The 16,481-nt window shown below is 43.5% G+C and overlaps 1 protein-coding gene across 1 annotated transcript in view; it reads left to right on the top strand.

The window, feature by feature from the left end:
• PRUNE2 (prune homolog 2 with BCH domain) overlaps positions 1–16,481 on the top strand; it is a 260,827-nt gene that overhangs the window by 161,559 nt on the left and 82,787 nt on the right. The window contains exons 8-9 of the mRNA XM_090274188.1: positions 711–7,260; positions 7,858–8,659. Of these exons, the coding sequence (XP_090130314.1) occupies positions 711–7,260; positions 7,858–8,659 (7,352 nt within the window). The remainder of the gene's footprint in view (positions 1–710; positions 7,261–7,857; positions 8,660–16,481) is intronic.

Genomic DNA, 16,481 nt, shown 5'->3' with positions numbered 1-16,481 from the left:
GTCCCCAACAGTTCCTAAAAATCATAGAGCTGCAGTCTAGTTCTGGCCTTGCACTGACAGTCACACATTCTCTTAGCCTCCCAAGTCAGCTCTGACTGTTCTGGGCTCCTGCAGACGCTGCCTGGGGCAGGAGGGGCCAGTTAGGGCCTGGGTGCTGTTGGAGAGCCCTACCTCCCGCAGCTGCTTTCTCTCTCCTGCTTTCTGTTTTGCCTTATGAGGCTGTCAGAGGTTAAAGCAGGTCCTGGCTGCCTGCTTCTAAACAAAGCCTTTCTCCTGCCCCATTTCCTTTATTGCAATACTTTTCCACTAGTCCTTGACAACAACCAACATCATTTCTGTTTTTTTTCAAATTTGAAAACAGTTTGCATTTTTTTCACACTTCCACTTCTGTTGGAAGGTGGTATTATATTACACTGAGGAAAGGATTTAAGTGGTTTTAGATCTTTTTACCTATAACTTTCAGGAGCCAGAAAAATTGAGCCCCTGGATTTGAGTTCAATGAAAAGCCAATTTGATGGGATTAGAGAAAGAGTTGGTGGTAGATTAAGTGGGACTTTCCATGTTTTACCTCATAAAGTTTGCAGTTATTTGAGTTCTTTTAAGACAGATAAACACAGATTAATTTTATATTAAGAAAAATTAAGAAAGACAAATTGCAAAGAATAAAGAGTGCCTGAGTGCTAATACAAACTCCTGTGCCTTCCCAACAGATTTGCTGTGAACTAGAAGAATGTCAGAATCCTTGCCTAGAGCTGGAGCCCTTTGAATGTGGCTGTGATGAGATCCTGGTATACCAGCAGGAGAACCCTTCAGTGACTTGTGACCAGGTGGTTCTCCTTGTCAAGGAAGTCCTAAATAGGAGGTGTCCGGAGTTGATCTCCAACAGCCGGACATCCTCCACAGAAGCTGTGGCAGGCAGTGCCCCCCTCTCCCAGGGATCATCCGGGATTATGGAGCTATATGGCTCTGACATAGAGCCACAGCCCAACCCTGTGAATTTCATTGAAAACCCTCCAGATCTCAATGATTCTAACCAGGCCCAGGTGGATGCCAACATAGATCTTGTTAGCCCTGATAGTGGGTTGGCCACCATCAGGAGCAGCCGTTCATCCAAGGAGAGCTCGGTTTTCCTCAGTGATGACAGCCCAGTGGGAGAAGGTGCTGGGCCTCACCATAGCCTCCTCCCAGGGTTTGACTCCTATAGTCCCATCCCTGAAGGGGCAGTAGTGGAGGAGCATGCACGGTCCAGAGAACATGGGGAACACTTTGACCTCTTCAACTTTGACCCAGCACCCATGATTTCTGGACAATCCCAACCATCTTCCCAATCTGCTGACTGCTCCCCTGCAGATGACTTCTTCCCCAACAGTGATTCATCAGAAGGACAGCTCCCCACGGAGCCTAAAGAACTCAATGGGATGGGGATGGACATGTCTAATTATTCATCCAGTTCACTTTTGTCAGAGTCTGGCAAAGATAATCTTGTAGAATTTGATGAGGAGTTTGTCCAGAGACAAGAAAGTCCTGGGAATAGCGCTAAAAGAAATTTGAGCCTGACCGGTTTTGTGGGAGATGAATCTCTTTCTCCAGAAAGGCTGAAAAATATTGGAAAGAGGATCCCACCAACACCTACGAATAGCTTTGTAGAAAGCTCACCATCCACTGAAGAACCAGGCCTACTCTGTTCTGAAGACATGACCCCAAAAGCGGTTGATACAAGTCACACAGGGCCACCTCAGACTCGTGCGCGATGCAGCAGCTGGTGGGGTGGTTTGGAAATTGACTCTAAAACTACTGCAGATAGATGGAGTTCCAGTGAACAGGAATCTGTCTTCCAGAGCCCTGAATTCTGGAAAGATCATAAGCCAAGCCCAGTTGATAGGAGAGCCTCAGATTCTATATTTCAACCAAAGAGTCTTGAATTCTCAAGATCTGGGCCCTGGGAGTCAGAATTTGGCCGGCCTGGGCAAGGTAACAATAATATTCAGGACCAGAACGAGGAAAGCTTACAGTTTCAGAACCTGCCCACTGAGAAGTCGCCTTTGCCGGACACTTCTCCTCAGGGGACAAACCATCTGATAGAAGACTTTGCTGCCTTGTGGAGTTCCAATCGCTCTCCCACAGCAATGCCTGAGCCATGGGGAAATCCCATAGATGATCATGAACCAGCTGCTGCAGCGTCATTCCCAACCTGGAGTGCATTTGGTACAGAGAAGAACACCGAGGCTCTGAACAATACCTGGAATCTGCACCCAACGTGTGGTGAGACACCTTCTGTGAGGGACCCGAATGAGTGGACCATGGCAAAAAGTGGGTTTTCGTTTCCTGCAGAAGATCTAGCCGACAGTTCGCCCAGTGAGGCAAATAATGAAGCAGCTCCAGAAATCTGGGGCAAAAAGAAACATGACTCCAGGGCAAATCTCCTTATGTCTGGAAATCCCAGGTCTGATCTAGACCATGAATGGCACAGTTCTAAGACAGCAAAGGAAGATCAGGATGGTGGCGTGGATCTCAAAATTAGGGGGAATGCATATGAAAAGGTAGATTCCTGGAACCTTTTTGAGGAAAGTATCAAGAAAGGAGGGTCAGATGTCGTAGCTCCTTGGGAAGATTCCTTCTTAGCATATAAATGTTCCGATTATAGTGCATCCAACATAGGGGAAGATTCAGTGCCTTCCCCTTTAGATACCAACTATTCCACCTCTGATTCCTATACATCACCAACATTTGCCGGAGAAGAAAAAGAAACTGAAAACAAGCCATTTGCTGAAGAGGGAGATTTTGAGTCAAAAGATGCTAACTCTATTACCAGAAAGACTGAAATCCCTCCTCAATCACCACTGCAGCAGCCTAGAAATCGAATTAGTTCAGGGCCTGGAAACCTAGAAATATGGGCTTCACCTCATGCAGGTAATAGCTGTGAAGTAAATGCCACTCACAACTCAGATAAAGAGTTATTCAAGACAGAGCCCACAGATGATAAAGACATCTCCGTGGACGATGATGTTGGAGAGAGCAGCCAGTCCAGTTACGATGACCCTAGTATGATGCATCTGTACAATGAAACAAACCGACAGCTCACACTGCTGCACAGCAGCACCAACTCCCGGCCCGCAGGCCCTGACAATCTTGACCTATGGAACAGAGTGATTCTGGAGGACACTCAGTCCACTGCAACCATCTCCGATAATGATTTGGACTGGGACGATTGCAGTGCAGGCGTGGCAATCCCTGGGGAAGGTCAAGCACAAGGGTACGTGGCTGAAGGTACTGAACCTGAAACCCGATTTTCAGTGAGACAGCTAGAACCATGGGGCGTGGAGTATCAGGAAGCCAGTCAGACAGACTGGGGACTCCCTGCTTCTGACGAGCACAGCGAGGACACTGCTCCCAACGAATATCACATACTGAATGAAAAAAGTGGACAGCTAATCGCAAATAGTATTTGGGATTCTGTCATGAGAGATAATGACATGTCATCATTAATGTTACCAGGCCCATCGTATGTTACAGATTCAGAACAAAGCAGATTGCCTCCTGAAACTCCCAGCTTACCCGAAAAAATTAAGGGCAGTCACATCCCTGACATGCTAGAAGCCTCTGGAGTCAGTGAGTCAGGAGCACTTGATCTAGACCAGGAAGACACATGCCGAGGAAACCTGCCAAGTGATGCAGTGTCCCTGGCAACCAGGCTTGAGAATCCAGAGCATTTTGTAAACTCAGATCCATGGAAAGATCCTAGCTATGGACAAAATGAAAGTGAGGAGGAAATCCACAGAGCCCTTGATAAGGAGCTCCTTAGTGAGGAGGAGGTGATAGATAGAGCCTCAGGGACTTCTGGAAAAGGGCAAGATGACCAGGAATGCTCTTTCCTAGTTGCATCTGAACATGAAGAAATCTATGATGAGTCAGGCAAAATCAGCTCTCTTTCAGTCACATCAAGTCCTCAGACTGAGGAACCCCAAGAGGTTTTAGAGCATGAGACGGGACCTCACAGTTCAGACCCCTGTGACGTGCAAACAGAGGTGTCCACAAATCCCCCGCAGGCACAAGAGACCTGTGAAAAGCACCTCATGAATCACAGAAATTCAGGTGAAACTACTGAAATTTCAGATGGGCTGAATTTAACAAAAAATATATCTTTACCTGAAATGGATCTTGAGAAAACTGAAGAGTGTAATGTTCTAGAGCCAGAGAGAGGGAACCAAGGGCCACCTCCCGAATGTCCCCGTCTTGACTTTTTGGATGGCCTTACAGATAGTGATGTGCAGGTCAGTTGCACAAGTCCTGAGATAACTAAGAATCTTGAAGGTAAGAATGCTGAAAACAGTCCTCCAGGGGTCAGTTCACCAGACAAGTATGACAGAGATAGTATTTCTAGTGAGTTTACACATTCGAGTGCATCAAGTCCTGACCTAAGGGATTCTTCGGCTGCACTGCTTTCTTGGGATCGTGGACCCAATATTGGGTGTCAGGAGGAGAATCGGGATGATTGGAGTAAACAGAACCACCAAGAATCTGGACTAATTACTACCGATGGCCAAGTAGAAGTAATTACCGAGATGACCAACCCCGAGAAAAACAGAATGGATGGGTTAGATCACAAGGTTCCTAAGTTTTTAGAGGTATGGAATGACTCAGTAGATGTTGATTCCTTTTCCTCTTTATCCAGCCCTGAAATAGGCAAATATTCTGAATACTCAGGGGTTTATCAGGAAAGAAAACTAGTGATTAGTCATGAGGAGAAAAATGAATGTGATATTCCTGACACTGTACAGCCAGAGGATGCCAAGTTCATTTCAACAAGCTCAGGCTCCAATGATGATAGCATAGGTGATGAGTCAGTGGAGAAAGGGAGCCATTTGGCCACTTGCCACATTGCTCGTAATGAACCCAGAGCTTGGGACTCATTAAGTGAACCTAGTAAGTTCTTCGCCATGACAGATCCCAAGTCTGAGGAATCATCTGCCTACGTAGCCAGTTCAGGCCCAGCAGAGAATGAGAATACATCAAACCCATTCTATGACACTCAACAAAGCAGCCCTGATCGCTGGAATTTCTCACCACTAAAGGAGACTGAAATACAGGTAGCAGCAGCAGATAAGGAGACGAGATCTCCAGAAATAGGGAAGAGAGGAAATATGATATGGAAAATATCTCCCAAAACTGAACCAAAGAATGAAAATTATTCTAAATTGGAAACACTTGGCATCTCAGCTGAGCGCACAGAAGGGTGGAACGCATCGCTACAGGAAGGGCAACCAGTGGAGAGTGCATTTGAAGGGGCGTTGTCTAATTCAGGTGGTACGTTGGAGATGAGTTCTTCAGTCTACCAAAACGTGGGGCCCTGGGGAGTACCCATTCAGGGCGATATGGGATCCATGGAAGCACATTGTACTAATCCTTTCCGTGATAAACACCAGTCACCCTTTCTACACAGTGATGGGGAGAACTCCCATGAGCAACTTTGGAACATTCAACCAAGGCAGCCAGACCCAGAAGCTGATCAGCTTAGCCAGCTGGTAATATTGGACCAAATTAAAGAAAAGGATCCTAAAGAGCAAACCTTCAGGTCTTCTACTGGTGACAAACTCACTTCTGAAACACTTACCCAGGAGCAGTGTCAGAATTCAGTGCTATCCATCTGGGATCAGCCAGACCCAACATTTACTCCCATCAATGAAAATGGATGTGTTATATCTAATGTCTCAGCTACTGAGTGTCAAGAAACAAATGTGTGGGAAGAAGAAAAATCATACCATAATGGAATGACAAATTCAAGCCTTGCCTCAGAAGATTTCCTTGCTGTCAGTTCTTCTACCCAGTTGATAAAGAAGTCAGGTGCTGAATGGGCTGATGCCAGCCCTACTGAAGGCCTCCAGTGCACGTTTGTTCCAGATATCTTACATGACAACTTTCAAGAGGGTGGGCAGTTGGCCTCTGCTTCACCTGACTTGTGGATGGATGCTAAGCAGCTCTTCAATGTGAAAGCAGATGGTGAGAATCCTGATATACTGACCCAGGACAGCAATTCTCAGGCTTCCAGCAGCCCTGATATATGTCATGATTATGAAGCCAAGCAAGAGATGGAGCAGCACATCAGTGCTAGTATGGGACCTGAAGGGGAAGCCAATGAGTTATATCTCACTGAGCCAAAGCTGGATGAAGAACCCAGTCACAAGCCTGGGCAGGAATTTGTTCCATACGGTTCAGAAGTATATTCTGAAAACACAGTTCCACCACCTCTGGTCAGCAACCAAGCCAAAACGAATGGCTCGTCGCACCCTGCTGCCTCTCACAGTGGTTCTCCCGAAGCTTCTGAAACAAAAGACAAAAACAACACAGGTTTTAAAGTATCAGAAAAAGCAGCCGACCCAGATACGGCGCCGATTTTGGAACCCATTGACCAAACAATCCCAATGATTAAAAAGGTGGGAACCAGAATTTTTATAAGTTGCCAGGAGCCAACTATGGATGGGGACAGCTCTTGGATCTCAGAGGACTTTTCTCCTGAAAGTCAAACAGATGCAGGAGCATTGCTGGAGCTTGAACAGCCGTTGACTACTGAGAACCCTGCCTCAGCCCCCGACGCTCTTCTAGCCTTGGACACTTGTCTGGATGTAAGTGAAGCTGCCTTCGAACACAGTTTCAGTGATGCCTCAGGTCTCAACACATCCACGGGAACAATAGATGACATGAGTAGACTGACATTATCAGAAGGCAATCCCGATACACCAGTGGATGGGGATGCTGGGAAGCAAGATATCTGTTCGTCTGAAGCCTCATGGGGTGACTTTGAATATGATGCCATGGGCCAAAATATCGAGGAAGACTTAATGAAAGAGCCTGAACACTTTCTCTATGGTGGTGACCATTCCTTGGAAGAAGATGCTCTGAAGCAATCGCTGGCACCTTACACGCCTCCCTTTGATTTGTCCTATCTCACAGAACCTGCTCTTGGTGTTGAACTGACAGAGGAAGCTGGGGCTTCAGAGGATGAGTCTCTGGGGAGCGAAGCAGCAGAAATGTCACTTTCCACTCTTCCTGATCAAAGAAGCAAGGAAAACCACACTGAGACCAAAATCAGAGAGCCTGGACGCCAGCTCAATGTACTGCACATTCATGAAGACCCTGAGTCACCACTTTCTTTGCCTGTAAGAGGCGACTCCAGCGTGGAGTTGTCTCCATCAAACATTGACTGGGAAGTAGAAACAGATAATTCATATTCGCCAGCAGGTGGAGACATAGGACCATCAAATGGTAAGAAACATCCCATTCCACCAATGTCCCATTCAATTGACCTATTTGCAAAACACATTCTGCCTACCAATGTGGGTAAACAGGAACTAACTCGATTTGCAATGCATTCCTAACTAAGTCCCTTACTACAGCAGTAACACCTACTGCTTGTATAATACCTGTCCTTGAGAGTACAGAAGAAGATTAAACAGATTTTTTTGGTATAAAACATTTTTTTATTACAGTTTACATTCAATATTATTTTGTATTAGTTTCAGGTGTACAGAATAGTGGTTAGAAAATCAAGTACTTTACAAACTGTTCCTCTAATATTTCAAGGAACCACCTAGCACCATATAGTTTTTACAATACTATTGACTATTCCTTATGCTGTACTTTACATTCCTGTGACTATTCTCTAACTACCAATCTGTACTTCTTAACCCCTTCACATTTTTTCACCCAGTCCCCTCACCCTCCTCTTCTCTGGCTACCGTCTATTAAACAGATATATCTTAAATTATCTCTGTAGATGGATCCTTTGCAAAGATTACAAACCACATAATGTGTTAATTAAGCCTTCTTTCTCCCCCTTCTCACCTTCATCTTCCATGTCAGGTGCCAGCAAGGGAATATTAGGGTTTGAAGAAGAAACGGTACTTCCTACTGAAGAGTCTGAGCAGATAAAACCAGAATACGGAGAAGAAAGATACGCAGAGCAGAGTGAAGGCCATCACACACAACACATGGATTACATTCTTGTAAACCATGAAGAAAATTCACCCCCAAAGCTAGAGGCCTGTGAAGCAAGAGAAAACACATCTGTACTGGAAGAGATGCACATAGGTTCCAAACAAACGGGGCTGCCAGAAACTCAGTTAGCAAGCTTCCCGGACACCTGTCAGCCTGACCTCTTCAATGAAAGAAAGGATCATTCTGCAGAGAGAATGTCTCCCAAAGATGATAAGAGATCACCTCTTGAAAGTCTTGGGCAAGAACAGAGTTGGATGGTCTTGGGCCATAGTGAGGTTGGCAATCCATCATCAGAAGCTACAGACGAAAGGCCTGAATGGTCTGACAAAGCTGTGGAGCCTGCCTCTGATCAACGGTCTGACAAGGCTGTGGAGCCAGCCTCTGATCACAACTTGGGCAAGGGTTCCCAAGTGCAGTCCCTGGGAGAAACAATGCCTCTAGAATCTTTAGCACTAGAGGAAGCCTCTGGTCTGGGCAGCCAGCCTCCGAAGAGCAAGAGCCAAGGCAGGGCGGGCCCAGATGCAGATATGTTGCAGGCTGTCACCCATGACAATGAATGGGAAATGCTTTCACCACAGCCTTCTCAGAAAACCTCCATTCCTGAAACGGAAATGGAGGAGGAGACAGAGTTTCTTGACCCCAGGACAAGGAAACCAAGACCAAACGGGTAAGCTAAAAGCTAAATTTACTCTTTTCCTGAAAACTGTTTTATTAGAAACCAGGGAAACGGTGAAGGATTATGGAATAGTAAGAATATCTTATATTTACTGCAAAGTGTACCATCAGTAAAAACAACGGCTGGATAACCGTAAAGATAATGATGATTCATATATATTTTCAGCTCAAAAAGCCCTTTCAGTTTCCACCTCAGATCTTATACCTGCCCTCCCAATATTTAGCCTGACTCTACCTATTCAACACCAGTATCGCTCTTAAACAAGCAGTTGAAACTGGAGTGGGGAGGGCACTAACATTTATTCATGGTACTAGGCAATTTGCAACATTATCTTATGTAATCCTTACAACAACACTGAGGTAGTAGGTATTATTATCTTTATTTTACACATACCAATGGGGGGAGGGGACTTAAAGTTCACAGAGTCTTTGACTTGCCTAGAATCCAGTAACCAGAGTGAACGGTATGGGATTCAAAGTTTTCTACCCTCAAAGCCTACACTTTCCAGCAGACACACACAAAAGGTGATTCTGGTTTTATACAAGTACCTAACTTACCAGTGGGAATAAGGAGACTCCACAGCAGCGTGAAGATCTTAGTGTGAAAGAGCATTCCCTACTTGGCTGAAAAATTGGCAAACAACCATCAAACCAGTGATTCACTTATTCACTCATCATTCATTCATTAATTCATTCACTCACCGCATGGTTTTTAAGAATCTGCTCTGTGCTGAGTAGCTGGGTAGCCAGTGGACATAGAGGAGGCAACAGGATCTCATCCCTGTCTCCGAGCTTCCAGGCGTTGCTGACACTGTTTGGAGTTATTCAGGTTTCTCTTCATTTGCCCTCCTGCTTTCAGAGGTTAAAGGGCAAATTGTGAAAAGTAACTTAAGTTAAGGGGGAAAGTATGTTTCCCCCTTAAAATGCAGTGGAGAAAAGATATATTTTTGCTCTCATTTTGGGAGAATAAAGGACTATACACACCATGTGCCCACTGCGGATCAAGAAATCTGGACTCCTGCCTGAGTCTATCATATCAGTTATATATTTTAGGATAACCCTGGGGTTAAGTTTCATAATCCGTCAAACCAGTGGGTGGGGCTGGAAGATCTCATGCCTTCCGTCGGTATTAAATCCTGCAAACTTAATTTGTGTGTACAAACAATGTACCTGGGAGAGCTTTGGTATTCACAAATTACATTTCTCCAGAACGGGAACAGAGAACCCAAAGAGAAGCAGGGGTATGTTGACAGTTAGTCGAATTCCCTAAAGAGTTAAAAGCTGTGCCATATTCAAGTGCAGCTTCATAAATCCAGACATTTTCAGTTGGCCTAATCTTTTTTTCTTCCTGTCAAGCTATTTCCTTCCAGAGACCCCAGATCCGTTATCGGAAAGAGGGTAGCAGATGGATCCCAGCAGCCCTGCTGGCATTGTTATAGATTGAGCTCAGAACTCGGGCAGCCCGGAGCTGGCTGAGCTATTGTTTGGCTTCTTGTCTGCATTTTGCACATGCCCCTGAAATCAAACAGATGATAGTATTCAACTGTGTTCCTTGCCCCTTTTCTTTCAATAAGATTTCTTTGCTCATCCCTTTTTGCTCAACCCCTGAAGTAATGAAAGTTTTCTCGCAGTTGGGAGAGGGGGCAGATTTTTCAGCTGGCATTTGTATTACCTGTTGCATAAATAATTTACTGGGAAATATATCTATTATTAAAATACAAGTAGTATTAGGAGTACCAGTATCTTGAAAACTTCCCTCTGCTAGATTTTGGAGGAGGCAGAGTTGTCTAAAGCAGTGACTGTAAGTGGGGTCCAAAAACCAGCGGCCTCGGCATCACCTGGTTCCATACTAGTTATATATGGAAATTACCAGCCCCACACCACATGCCTGAAATCAAGAACTCAGGATGGGATCCAGCCCTTCGTGTTTCAGTACCTCCTCCAGGTGATTCTGATACATGCTGAAGTTTAAGAACCACTAGTCTAAAACTTATTCCCAGCCCTCTAGCAGTTTACACTTTAACACGGAAATTAAACATAAGTGGAAAAGGTAAATAATAGTGTAATACTTGAATAAAGATAGTCAATCACCAACGTCAGTTTAAATAGAAATAGCTACCAATTACAAGCATTTGCCATGGACCCGGTATTAAGCACTGTGTGCATGATCTCACATTACTATGGCAACTCTATGAGGTAAGAATTATACAAAGGAGGAAAATGATATTCAGAAAGGTTGAATCACTTGCTCTGGTTTATGGCTAGGAAATGAAGATGCTGGGATTTGAATTTGAGTCTCTCTGGCCCAGAATGTGTTAATGCTAGTAAGTAAGAGGAGAGGCATCTGTGTAGGGCATTTTTATACAGGAACCCAGGACAGCTTACTGCCCAGTAAGATTAGAAGGCAGAGTGCCCGGGGCCCATTATACTTTAAGGGCCCATGAGAGGCTTTGAATTTCTTTTCAAATCAAAAGAGAAAAAATGATTCCTGGATACCCCTTTGTGGATTATATTTCTTTCTGCCAACAAGGATGTAAAATAAATTTTGACAAATATTTAATGAAGGAAGGAGCCCATGAAGGCAAACATGCCTAAGGCCCATGACAGTCCTACTGTGCCCCATGAGGTGCAATTTGAGATGGACCTTAAATGAAGGTCATAATTTGGGAAAGCACAGAAGGGGGTGAGAGGCCAGCCACATTAAGTAGGAAGAATAAGGTGAAGAAAATCATGGAGATAGAGAAAAAATCCCAGAAGCAATATGATAAAGTAGCCATATTTTGCCAATCAAAAATCCAGAAACATATTCTAACAGATAATCTCATCATAGGAGAGAATACCCAAAATCAAGACAGGCCTGAAAAAAAAATTAAAGCCTGGTCTTCACAAACAGAAGTAGGCTGATAGTATGTGCTATATGACAGTGTGGCTACAAACTGGCCTTCTGCTCGCCCCTCGTCCACGCGCAGCCCCTCTCAGCATTCATACTGTTTTGAGAGCAGTAAATCCTATTTTCAAAACCTGAGGAAGCATTAGATGCTTTTTCTCCCCGTCCTCCACCTACTGACTCTCTTTCACAAAACTTGTTGTGCATGCTAAGAGATAAACTCTCTCCCCTGTGTGTTCAGCACTGTGTTTTAGCTCCCTAGGATCAACCTTCCCCAAGGCTTTTGCCAGCTCGTTGGTCCTCCTCCAGCTGTAGACCTGCCAGCCGAGGCTCGCACACTAATTCCTGAGACTGCTGGATGGGCCTGATCTTTCCTCGGTGGTCATAGAGAACATCTGCTGAGTAATCAGCAACGCACAAACTCTTCAGAAAATGAAGAACCATTTATGTATTTATTTTAAAGAATGCATGGTTATAAGGATGTCATATGAAGAAAGGATAATTTGATTATATATTTGTCAGGGTACTCAAGAGAAACAGAGCCGATAGAAGCAATAGGATATTAGACTGGATGATAGAAGATAGATAGATGATAAATAGATAGATAGATAGATAGATAGATAGATAGATAGATAGATAGATAGATAGAAAGAAAAATTGTTTTAAGGAATTGGAATTGGCTCACATGATTTTACAGACTGGCAAGTCTAATATCTGTAGGACAGGCCATGGGCTAGAAACTCAGGCAAGAATTATTGCAACCTTGAGTTTGAATTCTGCAGGGCAGTGGAGTCTCTGTGTTGCAGATTTGAGGAGAGTTCCTTTTTTGGGGGGAACCTTCAGACTTTTCTCTTAAGGCCTTCAACTGATTAGATAAGGCCCACCATAGTTCAGAGGATAATCTGCCTTACTCAAAGTCTGCTGGTTTCAGTGTTAATCACATCTAAAACAGACCTTCAGAGCAACATTTAGACTGGTGTTTGACCAACTAACTGGACAACATAGCCTAGCCAAGTTGACATGTAACATTAATCATCATAGGTTATATTCAAAAGCCTGAACTACATGCTAAATGAACATGAAACCATTACCATTTGTAAACTCACCATCTGAATTATATAAAAATCAGACAATTGATATACAAATATGTTGGCTTTCTATAGGTGTGGCACAAGGAGATAGCCATGCAGGGTGATTAAAGGAAATAATCCCAAGAGGACTAAGAAAACTGACGATACTTGTCCAATCTTTTGTAGATACATGCAGCAGTGGGTAGCGGGGAGGGGAATGGCTGGGGAAAGGGAAGAAGAACGGAGGGGATGCTGTTATAACATGTACTTTTGAAACACAGTATTTGGAAGTAACCTGATCCTTTTATTAGTGAAGCTCTGTCTTGTCTCCCAGCTCTGAGAGGTGAGTTTATTTGGTACTCCCTAAAACAATAATAACCTTCCAACACAGTGTACTTCGTATTCCACATGACCTGCTTCTTATGGTGATTTCTGTGCACCCTTCCTTTTTACATTAGTAAATTTTGAACTTTATTTCTATGTGAGAAAACTTATGGAAAAGAATTCATATTCTTCCCTGTGACCCCATTACATCCTTTTATGTGTTTCATAAGTCCTGAAATCAGGCTTTTTCTGTCCGCGGCTTATGGTTGAAGAGTTAGTACATTGGGTCTTACACCCTTGTGAATGTTGAAAGTGAAAAATAGGTAAAGAAATTATCCCTTCACTCTTCCTCTCAGTGTTCAGTGATGATATGTTTAAGCACTTAGAGAAGAATCAGACTCTTTGAGCACATTCTACCCTCATCTAGGCCCTGCTGTTTGGATGGGCCGTATCCCAGTTCCAAACATTTGCCCTTTCTCCAAGGTAAGTTGATACTCCATAAACTACAGTGTTCCCTTGTTTATTCACTGTTTTTGGCTTTGCACTGAACTAAACCTTGGAGACCAAACTTAACACTTGACTCTGTGTTCATTTATGTTTAATCATTTGGTGTGTTCGGTGAGTTGGGTGTTGGGTGATAATTATCATTAAAGTCTTTAAATTTGCACTTTAATTTAGGCCTTGTGTCCTTTTTTAAAAACAAATAAATTCTTTTTGGTGTCTCCACTCTCTCCACCCCCACCACTGCCATTTCTGCACTCTGGCCAGCCCTCCTCAGACTTCCAATAAGTGCTTGCGGATAGACAGATATATTATTGTCTTTGGTCCACCCAATAGCCATCTGTGATAGGCCAAGGTTTATTATCCCTATTTCATAAACTGACACAAGTGAGCCGTTTAATGTCATCCAGAAATGAGACAGTGGTAAAGTTGAGACTTGAATGTAAGTCTTCTCCCTTCTAGCCCCGAACCATCATTTTCTTGAATTTCTTTTATAGGTTGATGTATTTATTCCCATTATCCCCTGGTCCTATTGAAAGGTGCATCAAATTTAATAGCCCAAGTTCCCAACTTGCCTCTGACTGTTTACACTGTCATGTGATGTTCTGAGCTCTTTTCAGTCCTTAATATGTGCTTCCCACCACAGCAAACCTGTGACAGCTACTGTTGCATCCATGGGCTGCTCCCCATCTGTGCTGTGTGGGGCCAATTCTAGTGGCCTGAAGCCAGATGGAGGTGAGAGAATGAAAGCCCTTCAATGTGCATTTAATTCTTCCAAATATTTATAGACGTGGTACTTTGTGGTGAGGGATTTTATAGGAAGAGAAAGCCATGAGCGCCAAGATGAGGTGGTACAACTCAGCTGTCCTGTGGAAAGAACACCCACAGAGGAGCTGTTGTGCTGGCTTCCAGTTTGAGGGGAAAAATCCAAGGTGCTTCTCTGGCTGGAATGGTAGAATGTCAAAACTAATATCAGAAAAAAAGACCTTCATGAACATTGATAGCGTTTTAGGAAAACAAGAAGTTATGGCTTTTAAAAAATTTTTCATCTGAGGATATGTTTTTATTTATTTTAGAGAGAGAAAAACAGCAATGTGAGAGATAAACATTGATCTGCCTTCCAATCATTGCCTCCCAGAGGTACCCCGACCTAAGAATGTGCCCCAGCCTAGGGATGTGACTTGACCAGGATCAAACCTACAACCTTTTGTGTTGGGGAGAACACTCCAACCAACTGAGCCCCCTGGCCAGGGCAAGAAGTCATTGCTTTTAAAAGCAGGATATATTCATGTATCAGGGACCCAGTAGGAAAGAGATGACACATTCAAGTAAGGATAATCTGAGAAATATTTAATAAAGAGAGTACTTATGAAGTTAGAGGCAAAGTGAGGAACCCACAAGGAATAGCACAGTAACCCAGGAATAGTGACAATACAGCTGTTTTCATTCTTAGGCCTCAGGAGTGAGGGGTGGGGGTGATTACCAGAACTCAGAACAGGAATTTCAGGTTGAAAGGGCCACACTTAAGAAGAGCAGTGACCTGCTGAGGGACAGCCAACCCCAGGCATTCCCACAGGAGGAAGCCAGGTGAATGCCTATCCTTTATCTCCCTCAGATCTCCTGCCAGGGGACCTCATTAGTCAAAACCAAGTGAAATTCAGTACAGAAGGGAGCTTCCTGGGGCAAGAGCAAGTGGAGTAAGTAAGAGAGTGGACCTGAAGTTAATCAGCACAGCTGGCCTGATTGGACAGCTGTGAAATCTCAGCTTCTGAAAAGTGTACTGAGATACATTAACATACAGATTAGTTAACTGTTCCTCCAGTGCATTAGATTATCTGTTTCCAAGATCCACCTGAGAGTTCTTTGAGAACAAAGGCTGTCAAAAAGTCACTCCAGGATTGGGTCGCCCTTTGTAGAAATTGAAGGTGAACCAACAGAGAAAATTAAAATGCTACCTTCCCTCCATTTAACTGTTGGCTAAGAGATGTGGCTTCTTTTAATTGTCAACATGAGAGTTTTGTTTTGGGTAATGGCCAGGGAGTAGAGTTTTTAATTCACTCCCATAAAGTATCTCAAAATGTTGATCAACACAGAATCAGAATTTATAGAAGATTAAATTAAAAAATATGTAATACATATGTTTCTTTAAATGTTCCAAATTCTGCCCTGGATTAAGCCCAAGCCAGTAGAGAACTATGTGCATGTATCATGTTGCAGAGGACACCACAGAGTTTTCTCAATCCTGTATCTTTTTTGTTGTGTACCATTGGCCTACCCTGTTGGAAAACTTTAGGTCAACCCAATGAAACTCATCTCTATGCCTATGGTGTTAAGACCATGATTTTCTAGTCAGAGGACTTGTGCTCTCATGAGCAATCCAATAACCATCTTAATTATTGGTTAAGGAATCTGGCTTCCTTTAGTTAATAACATTTATGTAATTGATCATGTTTATTCTTTTGAATCAGCTCCTTGGAAGTTTATACTTCACAGCCAAATTTATCACTCACCAGTATCAAATATATAGAATTCTAGAATACATATTTTATTGTATTAGTTTAAGTCCTAATACCATGTTGTGGTCCTGTCACTCTTTTACTTTTTCAGCCTTTTTTTAAATTTAAAAATTATTTTATTGATTATGTTATTACAGTTGTCCCAATTCCCCCCCTTTGCCCCCTCCACCTAGTACCCCCCATTCCCTCCATTCAGCTATTTTTTTTTTTAAAGATTTTATTTATTTTTAGAGAGATGAAGAGAAACATTCATGTGTGGTTGCCTCTCATGCACACCCAACTGGGGACCTGGCCTGCAACCAAGGCATGTGCCCTAACTGGAAGTCAATCCAAAGACACTTTCATTCTCAGGCCGGCAATCAATCCACTGAGCCACACCAGCCAGGGCCTTTTTAAGCTATTTTTAAGTCATGTGATGGTGGTGGACTTCTACATATTTACTAAGATTGCCTTAAAGTGGAAGTATAAATAAATGCATATATCCTTTTTATAGAACTGCTCATGGTTCCCCCGGCA

This window comes from Furipterus horrens, unplaced genomic scaffold (assembly GCF_987537825.1).
Source record: "Furipterus horrens unplaced genomic scaffold, mFurHor1.1.pri manual_scaffold_4, whole genome shotgun sequence".
Classification (NCBI taxonomy): Eukaryota; Metazoa; Chordata; class Mammalia; order Chiroptera; family Furipteridae; genus Furipterus; species Furipterus horrens.
This window is presented reverse-complemented; position numbering and strand designations above follow the sequence as displayed.